This window comes from Brassica napus, chromosome C3 (genome assembly GCF_020379485.1).
Source record: "Brassica napus cultivar Da-Ae chromosome C3, Da-Ae, whole genome shotgun sequence".
Classification (NCBI taxonomy): Eukaryota; Viridiplantae; Streptophyta; class Magnoliopsida; order Brassicales; family Brassicaceae; genus Brassica; species Brassica napus.
The window spans coordinates 59,858,297-59,880,407 of record NC_063446.1 but is presented as its reverse complement, the minus strand read 5'-3'; the positions used below and the strand labels follow the sequence as shown (position 1 = coordinate 59,880,407).

Genomic DNA, 22,111 nt, shown 5'->3' with positions numbered 1-22,111 from the left:
CTTCCCTCCGATCACCAGACCAAGTACCACTAATACAAAGAGCATGACACCAACACAAACTTCAAACTCAATTTTTAAAGTAAACGACTTCTTTGCCAAGTCAGAAACTAAGTTCTCTAGCCTAACCACCTTTTCTTCAGACTCAAAGTTACTCATTAAGGTAAGGTTATCTACCTTTTCCTCCAACTGCAGAATGTGTTTATCCCTCCCCCTCATCTCCTCCATCACCGCGACGTCCCAAAACTTCCAGACATGGCAATCGCCATCATCCACATTCTTGCAGGTGTATACCCTCCTCCCCGGATCGTTTTTTGATGTAGCTAGAATTGGTGCATCACCACAATAGCAAACCTGGGGGAATCCAAACTCCACCTCAGGTTGTGGAGGATACTGCGTAGGGTACTGAGACGGCTCAGGATAATTCAACTCCAACTCAGCTTGGTCACGACCAATAAGCTCTTCTGTCTCGTTGTACCCATTATCAGCTTGATCCCCACCATAGTGTGATGAATCTGAAGGCTGGCTGTAACTATATCGGCCCATTTTTACGAATTAAACCTGCAAAAAAAAAATTGAAAGTATATCGGCCCATTTTTCTCTTGTGATCAGCGTAGTAGATATCATAAGCCATCTTGAGGACGTCAGTCTTGCTCTGACCAGAAGTTATCTGTCTCTCCGCTGCCGAGTAAGCACCGCAAAATTTGTTGGTGATGTCATTAATCTTCTGCCACCTCTGCTTAATATGGAGCCACTCTCTTGGTTCACCACTCTCTTTAGCATGTGGAGTAGATTCATAGTACTCAGCAACACGTTTCCAGAACGTCCCTGATTTTTGTTCATTCCCAACCATTGCATCCTTAGATGTGTTGAGCCAAGCACTTATGACGACCTCGTCATCAGCTGGAGTCCATTGCCTTCTCTCCTTAGAGGCAACTGCTGGGTCTTCACGTTCAGGTGGACCGTCAGGTTGTTGTGAACTATAAGGAGGTATCTCGGATGGATACTGAGTAGAAGGATAACTTCCATACTGAGAGTTTTGGCTATGGAGAAGATAGCTATAACTAGGGGACTCACTATAGGGATTCAATGGATTCCTTGAATCCATTTCGATTAGAAGGACATGAATAGAAAAGAAAGATATGTGAGAGAAAGAAGAGAGTAAGGGATAACCACAACAAGAATTAAACTTGTTGCGGCTATTTAAAGAAATTTGAGAGAACAACCATCAGAGAGCTTAAATGTTTCTCTAACAATCAACTACCAAGGTCTAATCAATATTTATTACTCAGAAAATAAAAAATCAAAGCAAACAAGTAAGTAAATATGATACACATTAGTTACTTATACTCGTTACATATAACTAATCAATATTTATTACTCTTTCGAAACTAACTACAAAACCAAGCAAACTAACTAGAAAACTTTGCCAAGTAACACTCCTTCGAAACCAAACTAAGTAAAAAAGTCAGTACAACGTTTTCATTAAATGTCGAAACCTACTTACTTCAATTTACACACCAACTAAAACAACACATGTCAATGATGAAGCCAATGTATCTAAAACAACAAGTATAGAATCAAAATTCAGTATAGATCACAACATATAACGTGGCTCTCCATCAACTATACAATCAAAATTCAGTTCACTAATCAATCAAGTATAGAACACAAAATTCAGTTCACTAATCAATCAAGCATATTTTTTTAACTGAAGTTCACTAATCAATCAAGCATAGTTTTTTATCTAAAGTTCCCTAATCAATCAAGTATACGAAAAATTCACTAAAAAACTTCTGCTTTACAATCAAAAACACAGATCACTATACAATCATATACAACCAAAAGGCGAATCACCAATCTATTTGTTTAAATGATTCCTCTATATAGCTAACGGAGGAAAGAAGGCAAACCTGTTGGTGACGGCGGCGGAGATGGTTTCCAACCGGAGAAAGAAGAGAGGCGAGATGGACGAGAATAGACGACGGCGGCGGAAGTACCCGTCCACAGCGAGAGAAGGACGAGACGATGAAACCCTAAACCCAAACTCCGCGGACCTTGATCAAACCCAAAGCATGCAAAATATTAGAAACAAGTAATCGATAATCCCAGAATTATATCAACAAAATCGATACGAGAGAGCGAGACAGAGAAGAGGGAGACGGAGAGAGAGAGTAATACGAACCTGGTGCAGATTCGATGCCGAGATTAAACGATCGATCGATGTGGACCGATGATTCTTCACTTCCAGCGAATCGCCGTCTACGGATTGAGAGAGAGAGAGAAGAGGGAGACGGAGAGAATATATCCAGAGCAAAACGACGAGACCCTTTACCCTTCACAAAACGTATCATAAAATGACACGTGACAGAAGAACGAAGTCAAAAAACTTCTTACCTAAAAATCGTCTTCTTCATTTAACTGGACTTTATATTTAATTTTGGGCCAATATTGGGTAAGGATCGCCCATAAGAAATGTTCAAATGTCTTGATAATGTTGCTCTAAGAGACTGGTCTTCTGGGAGAGGTGTTGCCCTTTGGACGTTCATCTCTTCGTCTCTCTTCTCCTTCTTCTTTTCGATCGATTCTGTTCTTCTGAAAGTTTCCGACTTTCATTCTTAATTTTTGTCGAATTTTCTCCAATCGAAGACCTTGAAATGTGTGGCCTTGATCGATGGATTGCTGACGTAATCAGATCAGAATCATCGGATCTCGATGTTCAAAATCAAATCCTAGGAGGATTGTTTCTCGACGAGTCTCTTCCTTCCTCGTCCGTCTCCTTTGTCTCCTCTAAGAGCTGTTCAGTCAGTTCGTGTCGCTTAGTCTGAAAGTCGAGTGCTTAGAAGACGAAACCGGAACAGAGGACCTCTGTTTTCGTCAGTCAGTTTATCCATAAATGAGAGTAATGGCGAGGAAGACGAAGAAGGTGGTGAAGGGTATAATGGTCAACACGTGTACAAGCCTCCTTCGCTGAAGGAGAATCGATCAGGAGCTCTCAACACCACTAAGCATTTATGGGTTTGCTGCCATGGTTTCAAGGTAATAGTTTTGGTATCATAGGGATTCATTAGTTAGGCTAAAATCTGTAGACTTTTTCAAGTGTTTGTGGTTACTACTTAAGTGATATGCTCATTGGGTTATAGGGTTTTGGTTTGAGCAGAACTTGCATTGCACCACTTGAGCGGATGAAGCTAGAGTACATTGTCCGTGGAGAGCAAAGGAGTCTTCTTGGACTCATTCAGAGGATTGCTACCACTGAAGGGATTAGAGGCTTTTGGAAAGGGAACTTGGTTAATATTCTTAGAACCGCTCCTTTCAAGTCCATCAACTTCTATGCTTATGACACATACAGAGGCCAGCTTCTGAGATTGTCTGGAAACGAAGAAACCACTAACTTCGAGAGGTTTGTGGCCGGTGCAGCTGCTGGAGTAACAGCTAGTTTGCTATGTCTCCCACTTGATACCGTAAGTTAGAATCACAACAAAGACTTACCTTGAGTTTGTTTGGACTATTCCTGAGGTTCTTTAAATTGTAGATAAGAACGGTTATGGTGGCACTAGGTGGAGAGGCATTAGGCGGTGTGGTTGATGCGTTCCGTCACATGATTCAAACAGAAGGTTTATTTTCGTTGTACAAAGCCATACTTGCCTTCAGAGAAACAGTTTTTGATTACTAGGAATCGGTGGCTGGCGTACAAAATGGCATGTTGATGTGAATCTTGCGGTAACATAACCTTTTGTTTGGATGATTCATTGACTCAGATTAAGATTCTTGTTTGTGTAAATCAAGCTTTGGATTCGTATATCTATGAAAATAGAGTTTATGAGAATATGTTTTTGAGATTGGATTTTTTTTATATGTTCTTGTCAGATGAAGGTTTTGCGTCAATGTTTGTTTTTGAGTGATGTTCCCGTCAATGTTTTGGGAGGTATCAACTTTTTTCTTCTTTTTTGAGATTCATCTTCTTGTCGGTATCCTCTTTGTTTTGATTATATCCTTCTTTGTGAAACTTTGAGCAGTTATTGCCTCGCACGGTTTGGTGGGCAGTCCCAACAATCTGGCTTCCAGTTGTCTGCTACGTTCTTTCAATCTCCGCGAGGAAGGGACTGACATTTCCCCGGATCGGTTTAATAGTTGTTTTTGGCGTACTAACCTGGACACTGCTCGAGTACACGCTTTCATCTCTTCCTTTTCCACATAGAAACCAAGAGCTACTGGTTAGTTCAATATCATTGATCAATTTGAAGTTTTTTTTATTGTGTATTGTGGTAAAGTTTGTTGTAATGAAAGTGTTTTATAATTTTTTTTTAAGAATCCATAATTAAAAAACTTGCAATAAACCAATTAAATGTTCAAATCTCTTTCTAAGTTTCTTAACTCACTTTTACACTTTAAAAACTATTAAAAATTAATTAAGAGACCTTGTAAGGGGTTTTGGGATAATGATGCTCTTATAATTCAAAATCAATTAATAATTAAATTGAGTTAACAGTTTATATATTACCTTACACTTTCAGATGTGAGATATTCATCCCTACAATTTTGTGCAGAGTTCACCTGTCAAAAACCGCTCGTGGAAATTGGAATAAACGTGGGAACATTTAAAGTTGCTTACTAATTTAGTCAAATGGTCCACTGTTTCCAGTGTGACTGAAACGAAGTGATCAGAGTTTAGTCAATTTGTTTCCTCTCTTTTTTTTCCAAGTTAAAGGCAAAGAACACATGTTTCTCTCAGAGCAACCTCATTCATGAATTTTTCAATTTAGGTTTCTCATATTTAAAATAACAATATTTAGTATCATGTGATTAGATAGTTATAATTTAATTGTTTAGAAAACTCTAGTGAGACGTTTACATAAAAGGACACTTTATCACTTTTGTTAACGGTAGGAGAAACATTGTGGTAGTGGAGCACAATGTTGGGACAGCTGTAATTATCTGGACATAAATTACCTTCCAGTTGTGATAGGAAGAGGATGTTTACTTTAAAGAATCAACTGTGGAGAAACTAAATAGTTTTCTGGTTGAAATAAATGAAAAAGTTGTAAAAGTAAAAGTATGTATATATGGGTTTATGAGACTCTTCCTGAACCGTTGAATTTCTTATTAGTTTCAAGATCTAATGGTTGAGAATCGTTTATCATGGTATATCGTGGGTATTGGTGTGGGTCGTAATAAATTTGGTTCCCTTGCAGTCATTAGTAACATTGTTGCATACTTGTGTGGATGATGTTATGTTGATGCTTATGCTTTTGGACATGTTGGGTGTACGAGCTAATTTCGTAGAAGATGGATGTTGTTAAGATAAGCTTACTGGGACTTTTTATGTAAATCAATGTTTTAGTTTTTTTTCTCTAGATCTGGGGACAAAGGAGAAGACGAAGAAAATATATTTATTAACAATTGGGGATATTTTTCTCGAGGATGGCAACAAAATGTTGCGCTTTGGATGGGATTGGCGTGGATGTGTGCGAAGGTGTTATTTGCGTATTGAATCAGTGGTTAGGTTTGTAGTGGACACGCAGTTGTGGACATGAGATGAAGGTAAACATGAGTACGCAATATGTTACTTAAATACCAAAAGAACCATGCATACTGAGTTCGTGGAATTAAAATACATGAGTAACTATAAGCCGAAGGGCGCATTAAGAGCAAAAACAAAAGGTGCCCAATAAGTGTATAATGTGTTGCTGCATGAGACGGGTTGCTAAGACTGTTTTGGTTGGGTGAGTTGTGGTCGGGTAAGTCATGGACTTATGGTCAGAGGTTAGGTGGACAGGTGATGTGTGGTCAGGAGTGGAGTAGTTGCAAAGTGTGTGTTCGGGTGAAGTGTGGATGGGGGTTGTGTGGTTGGGCGACGAGCAGTGGTGAGGAATCAAGGATAGGTGTTGCGGACATTATGTTCAGATCACTGCTGAGAGAGGCATATTGCTGGAGCTCGTATTAGCTGACTACAGGGAATTGAGAACCGACATAGACGTCTTCCTTCATCTGGACATCATGTGTATGAATGTAACAACATAAGAGCGAATTACATAAACTTGTTCATGTGACTACACAATATGAAGATATATGTGCGTCGATATAGACAAAAGTGTTGTGGACAAATGAAGTTGTACGAGTTTCGTGGATCCAATAATCTTGAATAGAGATGGTTGAAAGACAACGTGCAATCAGACTTGTTTTTACAACTTTTTCCAATCATATAGTTAGCTGTCGTGTTTCTGATTAAAAACAGAAAGAAGTATATACAAGGTTATTAATCCTACAAAAAGTTTTGTGGACGAAGTTTTGTAGACGAAGTTCCGTGGACGAGTTCTTTCTTCAATTTTCAGCTCTCCAGCGTCCATTTCAATGCACTAGGAGGAGAAACTGAGTCTTTGAGTGAAACGGCGTTTCTGGATGACTCCACCGTGTGAACTGCCATGGCGAGGTTAACGGACTTAGATTTGATGGAGTGATGAACAGTGAAGAAGGATTGACGGTTGACGTGACGGTGAGAAAGGCCGCCGTAGAAAGATCTAGTGGAGAGAGATGAGGCGTTGGAAAGAGCTATTAATTTTTTTCTCTGAGTCTCATTTGATTTTTAAAAAGAAAATGACTATGAAGACGACTGATGAAAAAAGAACAATTTATAATTATAGAAAAAGATACAGATGAAGAGAATTGATGAAAAAAAAACAATTTATAATTATATAGAGAAATACTGTAGAGAAAGAGTTGGTTCATGAATTTTCAGAATTTTTCTTTTCAGATAAATCTGTAATAAATTGAGAGACCCATAAATCTAAAAAAATTAGGAATTAGTCATATGTATCGTTTAGTTGAAAAATATAAGTGAGCGAAAGTTAAGTTGGAGGATATAATAGACAAAGAACAAGACGAAAGTGTGTCTTATATGGAAAGTGACTCTCCATGTAATTGATAAGTCAAAAAATGTATCCCAGTGTAAATTTTTCTTCATTTATAAGACAACAAAACAAAAGAGTTTCCGAACAGATTCTTTGAAGCTTTGACTGTATGGTACATATGGCGTAAACTTTTACTCTTGATTTGATGTTACTCGTCTTACTCCAGTTTCTGCTAAAAAATTGTCAATCAAATAAATTCCAAGTTTTTTTTATTTACTCTGATCACTGTACGCAAGGAAAAAAATCACTCACATATTTACTTTGGAGTTTATAAGCGAAACGAGTTTACTCTATTTTTTTGTTCTCTTTCCTCATTTCAATTTCCAAAGTTTCCACCCTTTTCCACTTTATTATTTACTCTCTTTTACTCCACATTTTTCCAATCAATACCTAGAGCACCAGCATTGATTCTTAGGCTAGTAGGAGAAATGGACACTGAAATGTAAGAAGCGTACCTCTGGGAGCAGCTTCTACACTATTCTCGAGAGACTAGGTACTGATGTGTCCATTTTTAATTGACTTAATAAAGTATTCATCATTTAAGAAAAAAGAAAAATTAGTTAAATTACCCGGACCTCACGGTGGATTCTCTCATTAACTCGGAATCCCGAACATGGAATTTACAGGCAATCAGGGCTTTGGTGGATCCTCATGATTTAAAATTATTGAAAGTATTCAATTAGCTAGAAATCAGATAGAAGATAGGTATGGATGACATTTCACTAACAATGGAAAATACTCGGTCCAATCAGGTTATCAAGTGGAACGGGTCTATCCTGATAAAGAAAAGCCACCAGAATTTTATGGTCCCACAGTCGATATACTAAAAGTTTTCTGCTGGAAAGTGCGGTGCCCCCCGAAGATAAAACATTTCTTATGGCAAATCCTTTCAGGATGTATAGTGGTAATGAAAAATCTAAAAACGAGAGTAATACAAGAGGATATATGTTGTGCTCGATGCGGAGATCCGGAGGAATCAATAAACCATGTGTTTTTTGAATGTCTTCCAGCACGTCAAGTGTGGGTATTATCTAAGATACCATTGAATCCTAATATTTTTCCTATTAGTTCTTTTTTCACTAACAAGGATCATCTTTTTTGGAGAGTCAATCCAAAGATGGATGACCACCAATTTGCATGGATATTATGGTATATATGGAAAGGTCAGAATAACAAAGTGTTTAACAATCTGAATATTGATCCAAGGAACACACTTAAAATAGCAGAATTGGAATCATCACTTTGGGCTGAGGCACATGTAGTAAATGATCAAACGAGGGGGCATCTGGTACAGACCAGACCCACACTAGTGACTCCAGGACGATGGTGCTTCATAGATGGTTCATGGAAAGATAAGGATTTATTTTCAGGGCAATGCTGGTATAGCACTTTACCGGGTTTTGATGGTTTATTAGAAGCAAGGAATGTAAGGGCATGTCGTTCACCTCTTCATTCGGAGGTGGAGACACTAATTTGGGCAATGAAATGTATGAAGAATTTAAGACAGTTTCAGGTTACGTTTGCAACAGATTGTTCTCAATTGGTGAAGATGGTTTCAGAACCAGAAGAATGGCCAGCATTTGAAAGTTACATGGAAGACATTAAGCTTTTAAAAAGAAGCTTCCTCAACTCAGGCATCGTTCATGTACCCAGGACGGAGAACCTATGGGTGGATAGCTTAGCACGCAGTGCTAGGAAACAACCGTCTTTCGTCGTTCACATGGATGCGGAGTTACCAATTTGGTTTACAGAGTCAACATGAGTCTGTAAATGTTTGTTGTCAAAAAAAAAATTAGTTAAATTAGGAAAGGGAGTATACAAAAACTCTCACTGCAGAATTTTTCACAACAAGTTTAAAATTTCTACCAACAGATGTCAGTCCATTATTGTAAGTTTTAGTCATTTATGAGATGGTTGTGTGTATGATGGAGGAGTTTAAAATCGCCCCATATGAATAAGAAAGAGAGAGTTTGTTGCAAAGTAAGAGAGTAAGAAGGAGGAATCTCTTATTTCCTTGGATCATTTGTTTATGGGAACATCTCATATATAAAGAAGTTACAAGTATGACAAATGGTAGATGAGATATAATAAACTAATAGGAGCCTAGACCATGCATGCTTGTCCCTTGTAGTGGTATCTCCATTGTCTTGAGACCTTAACCAACCCATGCATGCTTGTCCCTTGTAGTGGCATCTGCATTGTCTTGAGACCTTAACCAACCCATGCATGCTTGTCCCTTGTAGTGGCATATCCATTGTCTTGCACTTCACTCTAGGTCTTAGGTTGTATGGAAAGACTTGGAACACAAGGTAACTCAGCTCATGATTGATTTAAATTCGCCTGATTCCATCTTGTTTCTTATTGCTTCATCTTCACAGTCCCCCTCAAGCTTGACCATAGGAATTGGTCAAGCTTGGAAACCATGAAGCATTCCCTCATTGAAACCTTTAGATTGGAAAAACTTCATGGGATAAAAACCAAGCCAATGAAAAAGAGTAGAACACTTCATGGCTAAGAGGATCAGTGTGATGAAAGATCTACGAGTCCTAACTTGGAATGTATGAACTCACAAACCTTGGTGCTTGCAGCCTTGGTGAAGATGTCAGCTAGTTGATCCTCACTTCTTGTGTAGCAGGGTAGGATGATCCTTTGTTCTACTATTTGCCTAACTTTATGACAATCCACCTCAATGTGTTTAGTCCTCTCATGGAACACACTTTTGGAAGCTATGTGTATTGCAGCTTGATTATCACAATGCATGATGATTGGAGTTGATGTCTCTATACCTAAGTCTTGAAGTAGGTTTCTGATCCAGGTCAACTCACTAGTGAGCTTCCTCATTGCCCTATATTCAGCTTCAGCACTTGAGCATGACACTATCTTCTGTTTCTTGCTCCTCCAAGTGACAAGATTGCCTTCAATAAATGTACAATAGTCGGTGGTGGATCTCCTATCCACTCTGTCTCCTGCCCAATCAGCATCACAATACCCAACTATCTCTGTACTTTTGTTGCATCCCATCCACACTCCTTGTCATGGCGCCTCTCTTAAGTATCTTAGGATCCTTTCAACCATGTTCCAATGGTGTATCTTGGGGGCTTGCATATGCTGGCTTACTTGGTTAACTGCAAAGCATACATCAGGCCTGGTGATGGTGAGGTATATTAGCTTTCCCACCATTCTTCTATAGTGTTTAACATCAGCATAGGGCTTGTCTTCAATCTCCCCCTCACGCAGCACCTTATACCCATCTTCTAGTGGAGTCTTGGCTGCTCTTCCTCCTAGATCACCTGCCTCATTCAGAAGATCAAGTGTGTGCTTCCTTTGGGATAAGAATAGCCCATCCTTGGATCGGCACATCTCAATCCCTAGAAAGTACTTTAACTCTCCCAAGTCTTTGATATCAAAAGATGATCTAAGGGAAGTTTTAGTTAGAAGTATACCTTCTTTGTCACTCCCGGTGATGATGATATCATTAACATATACCAAGATCACAACAATCCCTTGCTTGCTGGTGAGTGTAAAGAGCGTATGATCTGCCTCAGATTTTACAAAGCCCCTTCCATTGAGTGTGGTGCTGAGCTTGTGGTACCATGCCCTAGGTGATTGTTTTAATCCGTAGATAGCCTTCTTGAGTCTAAGAACATTTCCAGGCTTTACTAGGTGTTCTATACCAGGAGGTGGCCTCATATAGACTTCATCTTCTAGTTCTCCTTGTAGGAAGGCATTCTTCACATCCATTAGCCATAGATCCCACTCTAAGTTGACAGCCAAAGATAGGATTATCCTTATGGTGTGAAGTTTAGCAACTGGTGCAAAGGTATCTAGGTAATCATCTCCATATGTTTGAGTAAAGCCCCTTGCTACTAGTCTTGCCTTGCACCTTTCTACTGTCCTATCAGCATTGTACTTGATAGTGAAGATCCAACGGCTTGTTACAGCTCTCTTGCCTTTAGGTAGTTCAGCTTCATACTATGTATCATTGATGATCATGGCATTAGTCTCACTGCCCACTGATTCTTTCCATTCCTCATGCTTCATAGCTTCCTCATAAGACTTTGGAATGTATTCCTGATCCAACTCTCCAATAAACACCACATGTTCTTGGGGATAATGAGCTAGAGAGTACACTCCTTGTATAGGATGGGCCACAGCTTGAGCATTGAAGTAGACCATGTTCTTCCAGTTTAGATCCACCGGCTTTCTGATCCTATAACTTCTTCTTAGAGCCGGCTGTGAACTACTTTCCTCAGTTGCTACTTGATCATTATTAGTCTGAGGCTGGCTTGCAATCACTACTGGCTCCTCTTGAGTAGTGTAATGATCCTGCTCCTCTTGTGTATGATGCTCAGCTTGATCATGACTTGCTGAATCCTCCTGATTATGTTCAGCTTAATTGTCCCCCTCAGGATCAAAGTGAGGAATCTCAATCACATTAGTATCAACTTCAGTAGGTGGAGTGAACTGATGGGGACTCGCCTCAGGTGTACTGGCCCCTTTCTCTTGGTGTATACTGATCCCAAGTCTTTCCATTAGTGTCCTTAGATTGTTGGCTCTATCCGAGGCTGATTGGGACAAATTCTCTAACTCTTCCCAACTCTTTCCATCATATTACCTCAACTCATGATTGATTTAAATTCGCCTGATTCCATCTTGTTTCTTATTGCTTCATCTTCACAATTACAAGTAAACACAAATAAACAAATTTAATATTATTATTTTTTATTTTAGAAACTGACATGGTTTCTAATCAATAATCATGCTCTAATGTTGCTCTTTAACGTCTCCAATGAGAGACTATTTCATTTTTTTTTCAAAATTTGCTTTTAATTTTTTTTTTCTAAAGCATGAAATACTCTACTAAATATTTTTATTGAAATTTCTCTAATGCTAGTCTATATGCAAAAGATAAATTACATGCAACCAGTGGCGGACCCACAACCAAGTGTACAGTGTCATGTGACACCCCAAAAATCATTAAAACGTAAACAAAATTATTGAAATATAACCATCAAAATTGGTAAAGTTCAGGAGGGTTCTCTCTCTTCTCCTTAGAGAGAAAGAATTCTCTCTTTCTTTCCCTGTTCACATATTCTTATCTTTCACAGGGAGAAAGAGATTTGCCTTATGTTTTGTTGTAAAATACTTCTCTATATCTTCGCTTAGGCGATTTTAGCTTCCGCTTGGCGGATTTTTAAACTTCGTTTGGCGATTTTGAAGTGTAATCTCAATACATATTTGGGCTTGTTCTTCACGCTTTAGCTTCTCCTTATTTGTATTGAGATAAATAAAGTTCACGTTCTCCTCTTTCACAAAGAAATGTTTAGATTCCATTTGTTCGGTGTTTTGGCTTTCTCTTTCTTCTCAGACATGCACTTAATCTTTTCTTAAGAGAGTCAATCTTTACTCTTCTTCTATGGAGCTGTTAGATGGCTTATGAGTAAAGTATCTCAGCAGAAAGGAAGCAGTGATGATGGATATGGCCTCAGCTGACTTGGAAGGAGATCTAGCAGAGTCGGCATCTTCTCTATAGCCTGAAGATGGTCTGACAAAAGTTCTCTTATCCGGTTATTTGAGCATTTTCAGAGTTAACATCTGATGTAGACGGAGATCCTGAATACGAGCAAAGGTTTGGGTGAAAGGAGGAGTTCGGGGAGTACAAATCAATGACGATGCAAGCTTGCGGCAGAGAAGACAAAGCTTCAATTTACGGCGGCACTCGAGAATTGCCGGTGGAGGAGCTCAGTTCAGAATTGCATGTTCTCTTTTAACCACGTGTTTGTATCTTTAGTATTAAGTTGCCACGTATGTATAACGTGGAAACCCTAAAAATTGTACTCTTTTTAGCCCTTTGAGATTTATAAAATTAAAAAGTTGACAAAAAAAATTTTTTGGTAAAGTTCGCATACTGCTCCCTCATATCTCTGGTTCGATTCTTTTAGCTTACCCCTTTGAATCTTTATTTCTTTTTAGTTGATTGTTTGACCCAGATTAAAATTTATTCTTCGGTCCACCACTGCACGTAACCAGCGTTTTTATTTTACATTACTTGAAGTTGATTAAAACTTGGGAAATTGGAAAAAAACTTGGGAAATTGGAATGTATGACGATGAAAAAGTACTAATTAGCTACATAACCAATTTTCCTAGTACGTCTATACACGGTTTCACTTTTATATAATAATTCTATTTTGCCCCTCAACACAACTGGTAAAACCTGAAGGATAAAAAATAAAACTTCCTAATAATTATCTTTCAAAAGTTATTCGTGGCTCTTTGATATTTACTCACCGTCTGCAAGTAATTTTTTAATTTGGAGAAGGTGAATCTGTTTCTTCTCAGATTTGTGGGATGGTTGATGAAATTGACTATGTGAGATTTCTGAGAGTATTTTGTGATCACAAAATTTCTCCCAAAATCTCAACCTTCTCTGCTTCTGAACCCGCCAGCTCACCGCCGCAGTTACAGACGATGCGGCGAGGAGCATGACCTGGGTCGACGACGTTTCGGCTCCGTGCATCCATCTTCTCAACTGAGTGAAGACGAAGCCAGTAAGTTTCAATTTTGTGTTCGAAGACGAGGAAGGAGATGAACAAGGAATGTATTTCTATACTATTTTATGAAATGAAACATATTGTCTTTCCTTCAAATATGATTGTTTTCTTATTTGCCATGTTTATTAATATATAATTACTATTTACAATGTTATATTTCATTTGATGCTTGAAAAATAGGGCTCAATCTTATTCGTTGTTGATTCATGTTAATTGATATGAGTTTTGTATCAGTGTATGTTTTTGTTTTATATTGATGTGTATGAGATTTTGTAAAGAGAAATAGTATATTAAATGTAAATAGAATATAATTTAATATCACATCAAATAAAACATAATACAATGTGATGTTGAATGAAATTTATTTCACCTCTTTTCTCTAATGCCGTTAATCTTCATCTATTTATCTACAGTCAATCTGAATTTGGGACCAGCATTAACTTCTTATATGCAATTATAGACACTTCACAATTTCACCTATCATTCTATTTGGGTTTAAAATTTATATTTGGATTTGGTGTTTATAATTGAGTTTAGGATTTAGTGATTAAGATTTAGGGTTTAGTATTTGGGTCCCCCATTCTTTAACAATAACAGAAAAGCTATCCACATTTTTTTTCTTTGACGACACCGATATGGATGTATCGTCGTGGCTTGTTGAGCATGAAAGTTGAGAGTTATTCATCAAAAAAGTGGAAGAACAAAGTTAGCGTATTTGACTATAAAAAGAATTCTCTCTCGGGCACGTAACTAGAGAAAAGTATTTACCCGCCCATTTTTTCTCTGTTGTCACCTGCTATGCCCGGCTTTTTCACCCTTTTAGGCTTTATCCATTGCAATTCCCTGCTTCTTGTTCAAATCCTTTCTCCTATTAGAAATACCCAACGGATCTTAGAGTAACTCCCTTTTCGGATCTCTCCTCAGACCGTCGCCTCACCGGGTTCTGCCCCCAACGCCGTCGGCGGGCCAGCCAGGTCTCCCTGTGCTGGTAACTCCCAGATCCATGTCACCTCCTCAGCTTCCTCCGATAACACAGACCTAAGATCTAGTCTTATGGCGGAAGAGTAACTGGAGCTATCTTCAAACCTTGGTTGTTATAACCTCTTTATGCTCTGTTCCAACTCCCTCAGAAGCATTTACTCACAGAAGTTATTGCAACAACATTTACTACTCTCCGGAAACTATAAGAGCTTTGAACGACGCTGATTTAGGTTGATATAACCTCGAATAAACATCCTTAATAAGTCTTGTGACAAAGAAAGCTACGCCCGCATAAAGCTCATACTACTGGTTCATACTCTGTTCATGGCTCGATGATTCAGTCGCTCAGAGAAGAAGAAATGGTAGGCTCCGCCCGACCTCCCGGTCAAGAAACTTCCGGTGTGCATACCGACAAATGATGAAAATGATGACCTCATTGAGGCCAACCGGTTGACTATTATCGGACGATTGACAAACCCGATGATTCAAAAACCTAGAGCCGTCATTGACTTTATGGCCCAAATTTGGAACCTAGAAGGAAGAATTGAGGGTAAGCTTTGGGACTCAACAAGTTTCAAATCAAATTTGAAACAAAAACTGACCTCCTTCAGGTTCTTGAAAAGGGACCCTAGCTACCACTACAAAAGGTGGATGCTTCTAATGCAGCGATGGGAGCCAACGGTGTCGGAACACTTCCCATCAAACATCTCCTTTAACGTAAGGGTACACGGTATACCTCTACACTATTGGTCAGAGGGCACTGTAAAAACGATTGATAAAGAACTGGGAAACTGTGTTGTTAAAGATGCTAAGGAGGCTAAGATTTGGGTAGAGGTTAACGGCTTACAGCCGTTAATTATGAAAATGGAGATAGAACTTCCCACAGAGGATGTAACAGAAGTTGAGTTTGAATACATTAAGATCGAAAAATATTGCTTTACCTGCTTCTCTCTATTTCATGAGGAATCTGACTGCCCACAGCGTCCTCAAAATGCACTACCGCCTAAAGAAAGAAAGCTAGGCATTACGCAGATGATTGCGCTACAGAGAATAGAAGCGGAGAAGAAAGGGCATGACGATAGGAGAGGGTACATAAGACCCGAGGTTTTCCGGACTTCTACTCGACAGTCTGAAGATAGTTATGCACAAAACAGAGGCTACAGAACCTCAGATAGAGGCTACTACACTCGCAGAGAGGATCACAGAAGAGACCAGTCAATCCTCTCCAGAACAAATCGCACTAACTCTGACTATTACCGAAACAATGCTCCCTCTCAACAGTACCGTGTTCTTGAAAGGAAAGGAACGGACCCAACTCGGGATCTTTTGCTCACCAAAAGTTACTAGTAACTCCTTCTGCAAACTCTGATATCAGAGGGACAATACTACCTGTGACAGAGCGCAACCTACCCTCTAATCCTAGAGATGAGGTCACTCCAACTCGCTCTCTCAAGGATCATCTCGGAATCCCTCTTAATGGCAACGAAGGTACAACCTCAGGTTCAAAAGAGCAAAGATCTGCTTTGGCACATCTCACTGATCCCATCCCTAATGAAGAACAGCCAGCTAGAAGAACTCTTAGTTTTGAGTCAGGACGTCTCCAAAAAGCGATGATCAGAACCGAGGAAGTTGAGATGGTAAATCAGGAGATAATAGAGGAATCATCTCCATTAGCAGGAAGGATCCCTGCAACCCTTAGGCTCGGTGTTGGGACCTGGAGGACAATCAAGAGGGGTGTAATTCCATTTGCTCCACAGAGTAAGGTAGCAAACAAGGGAAGGGTAACAAAGACCCCAATCAAGAAGCGCATAGCTAGAAGCCCACTACTTGGAATACTCCAAAGGAAACCAAGCACTGCACGAGCATCCACAACAACCAGGAGAAAGCTGGTAGTGGAAAAAGATAACAATTTACCTTGTGATAAGGTTGGGTCCAGTAAACAACGCAAAAAGAATGATCAACCATCGACGGTGTTTATATCGGGAAGTACACGAGGTGGGGTGGATTTTCGGCCCCAAAAAAAACCTTTTCCTTAGCCATATTTAGCTGAAATTGTCAAGGACTTGGGAGTGTCCAGACAATCCGGCGTTTAAAGGAGATCCACAAGAAGATGGCTCCTAATGTAATGTTTCTTATGGAAACAAAAAATGAGGATGAATATATCAATAAAAATTACAGAGCCTCAGCTTTGCTCATTACTTCTCGGTTACACCTAATGGCCTTAGTGGCAGCCTGTCTCTCTTTTTGAACGATGATACAGACATCACAATTCTTCAATCTTCTCCCAGCCTTATAGATACTAGAATTGTGCACAAAGGAAGCATGTCCTTTATCTCCTTCGTTTATGGTGCACCGGCTGCAGAAAACAGAGCTTCCTTCTGGAGCAAGCTAACCACGGTGGGACAGAGACGAGATGACCCATGGTTACTTAAGGGAGACTTCAACGATATCCTCAATAATGCAGAAAAGATTGGAGGGCCTACTAGACCTGAAGGCTCTTTTACTGCTTTCCGATCCTTTGTGGCGCAAAATGGATTGTGGGATCTCAAACACTCAGGAGAACAACTGTTATGGCGGGGAAACCGGTACACACACTTCATACGATCTAGGCTAGATCGAGCTATGGCGAGTTGTTCTTGGTTGGAAGCATACCCGATGGGTAGATGTCGATACCTAAGGTTCGAAGGCTCGGACCATAGGCCTCTGATCTCAAACTTCAACTCGGATAAACCAAAAAGACGAGGCATGTTCCGATTCAATAGAGCTTTGACGGAACATGAGGAGGTTACTCAATTAATCGACACAGCATGTAACTCTTCTCCACTCGACTCTGTGATAGAGAAACTGAATGCTTGCAGAAGAAATATCATCCGCTGGGCCAAGGAACAACAAATGCAAAGCAATGTGGCTATAGAGCGGAACCAACAGGCGCTAGAGACAGCGCTATCGGCTGCCACACCAGACCCAGCACTCATTGAGCACATGAATTTGAAACTAGGTCGAGCGTACTTAGCAGAAGAAATGTTTTGGCAGCAGAGGAGTAGAATTCAATGGCTCAAGCAAGGAGATCGGAATATGGGGTTTTTTCACGCAGCCACTAGAACACGACGAGTAATAAACTCCATTCTGGTTCTTGAGGATGACCAAGGAGGCGTGGTATATGAAGAACATGACATCGCTAGAGTGATCTCCCTCTACTTCGCCAAAATTTTCACATCCAATGGCAATGAATCCTTCTCCCAACTCCAAGGACTCCTCTCCAAAAAGGTCACTCCAGAGATGAATGCTATGTTGACAACAATTCCGAGCGATTCGGAGATTAAAGTTGCGGTAAACTCTATCAATGGAGGCAAGGCTCTGGGTCCCGATGGGTTCTCAGCAACCTTTTACCAGTCTTACTGGCATATTGTGGGTAATGACGTTATAAAGGATGTTAGAGAATTCTTCACCACCAGCCAGCTACATCCGCATCAAAACGAGACTCATGTACGGCTTATTCCCAAAATCACGGGGCCACGATCAGTAGCACATTATCGGCCTATTGAGTTATGCAACACTCACTACAAGAATATCGCAAAAATACTCACCCGAAGACTCAAGCCGTTATTGTAGCGGGGCGAGCGATTACGGATAATGTGCTTATCACGCATGAGACCCTACACTATCTGCGAACTTCTGAGGCAAAGAAATATTGTTCTATGGCCGTGAAAACGGATATGAGCAAAGCTTACGATAGGACTGAATGGAACTTTGTGAAGGAAGTGTTAACACTGCTCGGATTTGATCTAGTTTGGATATCTTGGATAATGACATGTATCGAATCAGTGTCTTACTCCTTTTTGATAAACGGTTCACCACAAGGATTGGTTCGACCATCGCGTGGGCTCCGACAGGGGGATCCTCTGTCGCCACACATCTTCATCCTACGCACTGAAGTTCTCTCTGCACTATGCTCGAAAGGCCAAGCGGATGGATCTCTTCCCGGGGTCAGGATATCTCGACATAGTCCTCCCATAAACCATCTCCTCTTCGCTGACGATACCATGTTCTTTTGCAAGTCCAAGCCGTTGTGTGTCGCAGCGTTAATGAAGATATTGGCCACTTATGAAGCAGTTTCGGGACAGAGGATAAATCCACAAAAATCTGCTATAACCTTCTCAGCTAAGACGCAAGCCTGTGTTCGAGCTCCGGTTACGAACACCATGTCGATCTCTATAGAGGGAGGTATAGGGAAATACTTAGGGCTTCCTGAACAGTTTGGTCGTAGGAAACGAGACATCTTTGCATCGATTCTGGACAGAAAAAGGCAAAAGGCTCATAGTTGGACAACTAGATTCCTTTCGGGCGCCGGAAAGCAAGTGATGCTCAAGTCTGTGCTTGCAGCAATGCCATGCTATTCTATGTCATGTTTCAAGATCCCAATCTCTCTTTGTAAGCAAATCCAGTCGATCTTGACACGATTTTGGTGGGACGCTAACCCGGAGAAGAAAAAGATGTGTTGGATAGCTTGGGAAACATTGACGTTGCCAAAATATGCTGGTGGTCTTGGTTTTAGAGACTTGGAAACCTTTAATGATGCGTTGCTTGCTAAGATTGGCTGGCGAATTCTAAACGAACCACAATCCCTCCTAGCACATGTCTTAATGGGTAAATACTCTCGAAACTCATCCTTCTTAGACTGTCCAGTGCCACTCAATGCCTCTCATGGATGAAGTAGTATCTTGGCTGGAAGAGAGATTCTTAGGAAAGGGCTCAGCTGGGCAGTGGGTGATGGCGAAAGCATCCGGTTATGGGATGATCCCTGGCTCTCTTTCACTTCTCCAAAACAACCAGTTGGTCTCGCTACAATGGAACACGCCCCTCTGAAAGTCAGTGACCTTTTGTGTCCACTTACAAATAAATGGCAAGTGGAGAAGATCAGAAGGATCCTACCTCAGTATGAGGATGATATTTTGAGAATAAAAACTAGTTCTACTCTTGCGCGAGACAAGCTACTCTGGCTCCCGGAGAAGTTAGGTTTATATTCCACCAAAACTGGTTATGGTCTTGCGATCATTGCTGATAAACCGGTTACGGAGGCAAACAATCCAGTGAACTGGTTAAAACATGTATGGAACGTCAAAACAGCCCCCAAGATTAAGGATTTCCTTTGGAGAGTCATGAAACATGCCATCCCTGTTAGCTCCAATTTGGAAAGGAGAGGAGTTCTGAGGTTTAACTGTAAAACGTGTGGGGAGCATGAGGATGATCTCCATGTCTTTCTTAAGTGTCCACTAGCGGAAGATGTATGGTGCAACATGCCGATTACTGTAAGACCACTTTGCTCTGTCTCTTCGGTTGCAGAAATGTTTAAACAAGGAGATACCTTCCTTCCTCTACCATCAGTGGGTCTTAATGCACCCTTGTGGCCTTGGGTGGTCTGGAATTTATGGAAAGCTAGAAACAAGTTTGCGTTTGAAAACATAGCCTTCACAGCACAAGAAATCATCCTCAAGAGCATTAAAGATGCAAGAGAATGGAGCAACGCTCAAGTCGGAAACAGAGCAACCGTTGCTTCTAACGCTTCTTCTCCATTACCCCACCGTCGTGATATTTGCCCGCCCCCAACGTTCCAACCTGGAATCCTAGTGTGTAAGGTCGATGCGTCCTGGGATTCTAACTCCGGCAGATGTGGTATAGGTAGAATATTTTCCGGTGATAATACCGTGATGCTTCCCATCTTTTCAGAAGCACATAACCATGTGTCATCAGCTTTAATGGCATAAGCCATAGAAGTGCAGCGTGCGGTGTCTCTCGCCGTGTATTCAAACGTCCGATCCCTGGCGGTTCTATCTGATTCCTCATCCCTCATCACACTGTTGAAGAAAGGAGGGTGCCAATCTGAACTGTTCGGTATCATGTTTGATATCTACCATTTTATCCCTTTCTTTGATGTAATCTCCTTTAATTTTATTTCTCGAAACTATAATGCGAAAGTTGATTCTGTGGCAAAATCAGCTCTAGCTGCATCTGTAATGAACTCCACTTGTGGAGCTTAGACTTCGTTTGATGAGAAATGCAAGTTTAGTTTGTTAAAAAAAAATGGTTTAGTATTTGGAAGGTGGAGGTTTAGGTTGGGGTTAGCATTAACTTTTTTAATGCAAACATATTCATTTCATAATTTCACCAATATATATTATGCTATTTATTTTGTTCCATTCTATTTGGGTTTAAGGTTTATATTTTTGTAATGCTTTATATCATGAACTATGCATATTTTGATATTTGGGTTATGGTTTATATTTCCATTTAAGGTTTAGTGTTTAGTTTTTTTGGGTTTAGTTTATGTACGATTTGGATTGACGTTTAGGGTAAACATTACCTCATTCCATGTAATCATAGACATTTCAAAATTTGAACAATACGCTAGTTCGTTTGTTACTATTTTGTTTTAATAATGCTTCATATGTATTATTTGTATATTTTGATATTTGAGTTAGAATTTATATTTCTTTTTAGGGCTTACCAATTAGTGTTTAGAATTTAGTTTATATACTGTTTCGGTAAACACAGGGGTAAACATTACCTATTTCCATGCAATTGTAAACATTTCAAATATGTAATATGCTATTTCGTTGTTACTATTCTATCGCTATGGTTGTTCTATACTACTTTGGTTATACGGAATGCAAACTTTGTAACTTTCAAATTTTCACATACGTTCACAGGGAATAGCTAATTAAAACAGGCGACTTTTATGTGGGATCCTTTGTAAATGTTGTAAAATGTCTTCTAACTTACAAAGCATCAATATTGATAATTTCTCACCAAAAATTATAAGTTAAAAAGTTGGAGATAAGACTGAAAATCTGATAACAAAAAAAAAAAGACTGAAAATCGTTTCGCATCTAAAAACTTTTTTAAAAATGTTTGCAAATTCCCTAACCATTTGTCATTTTCGAGCATTACCACCTGTTGAAATGTTTTACTCTTCCAAAATTTGAAGTAAGACGAACTGGTGTAGTTGGAATAGGGCTCGAGCACGAATTTGTTAGGGTGAGATTTTTGCCAAAACTAACCCACAACTTGATTTTAACCCCAAACCTATACCCAAACTTGAATCAAATGCAAAACTAACATAAAAACCTAGTGAAATTACAGCTCAGCCTCTTGTGACCAAACAAAAAAATAGAAGCCATTTTTACGAATATAGCCCTAGTAAATCGTCTGAGTCGTCTGAGATGTTGGAAGTCGTCTGGACGACTGAAGTGTAAGTCGTCTGGTACCGGTTTATTTTAAAAATAATTTATAAATCTTGTAAAAAAATATTTTGATGCGTGAAAAATAAAAAACAAGTAATTATAAACAGTTTTAAGTGATATAAATTAAGATATGATAAAATTGATTTGTTTTGAAGATAGATGAGTGGAAGTAGTGAATCATGAAATACTTTGGTTTAGGAGTTTGGCAAACATATGTTGTAGTATTGTATGTATTGTTAGGGTTAGATTTTGAAAACTAAAATGTTTTTTCAAAAATTAGTTTTCACCTATATGTGTTTATTTATGTGTATAGTAAACACTTTTCAAGTTTGATTTGATTTTATGAAGTCTTTAATTAGATAATTAAGTTTAGGGGTATGTTTAGGGTGTGGACGACTTATATTTCAGTCGTCTGTTGAATAATTTAC

General features: G+C 39.5%; 1 protein-coding gene and 1 pseudogene across 1 annotated transcript; one reads left to right on the top strand and one right to left on the bottom strand.

Moving 5' to 3' along the window:
- Positions 1–552: 552 nt before the first annotated feature.
- On the bottom strand, positions 553–1,105 carry LOC106386279 (glutathione S-transferase T2-like). Its single transcript, XM_048749837.1, has 2 exons — positions 641–1,105; positions 553–558 (listed from the first exon to the last, which is right to left on the bottom strand). The coding sequence occupies exons 1-2, from the start codon at positions 1,103–1,105 to the stop codon at positions 553–555; spliced, it is 471 nt and encodes a 156-aa protein (XP_048605794.1).
- Positions 1,106–2,516: 1,411 nt separating this feature from the next.
- Positions 2,517–3,819, top strand: LOC106378927 (annotated as a pseudogene).
- Positions 3,820–22,111: the final 18,292 nt, after the last annotated feature.

Coding starts and splice junctions, on each gene's coding strand:
- LOC106386279 (XM_048749837.1), bottom strand. CDS start 1,105: ATGGATTCAAGGAATCCATTGAATCCCTATAGTGAGTCCCCTAGTTAT.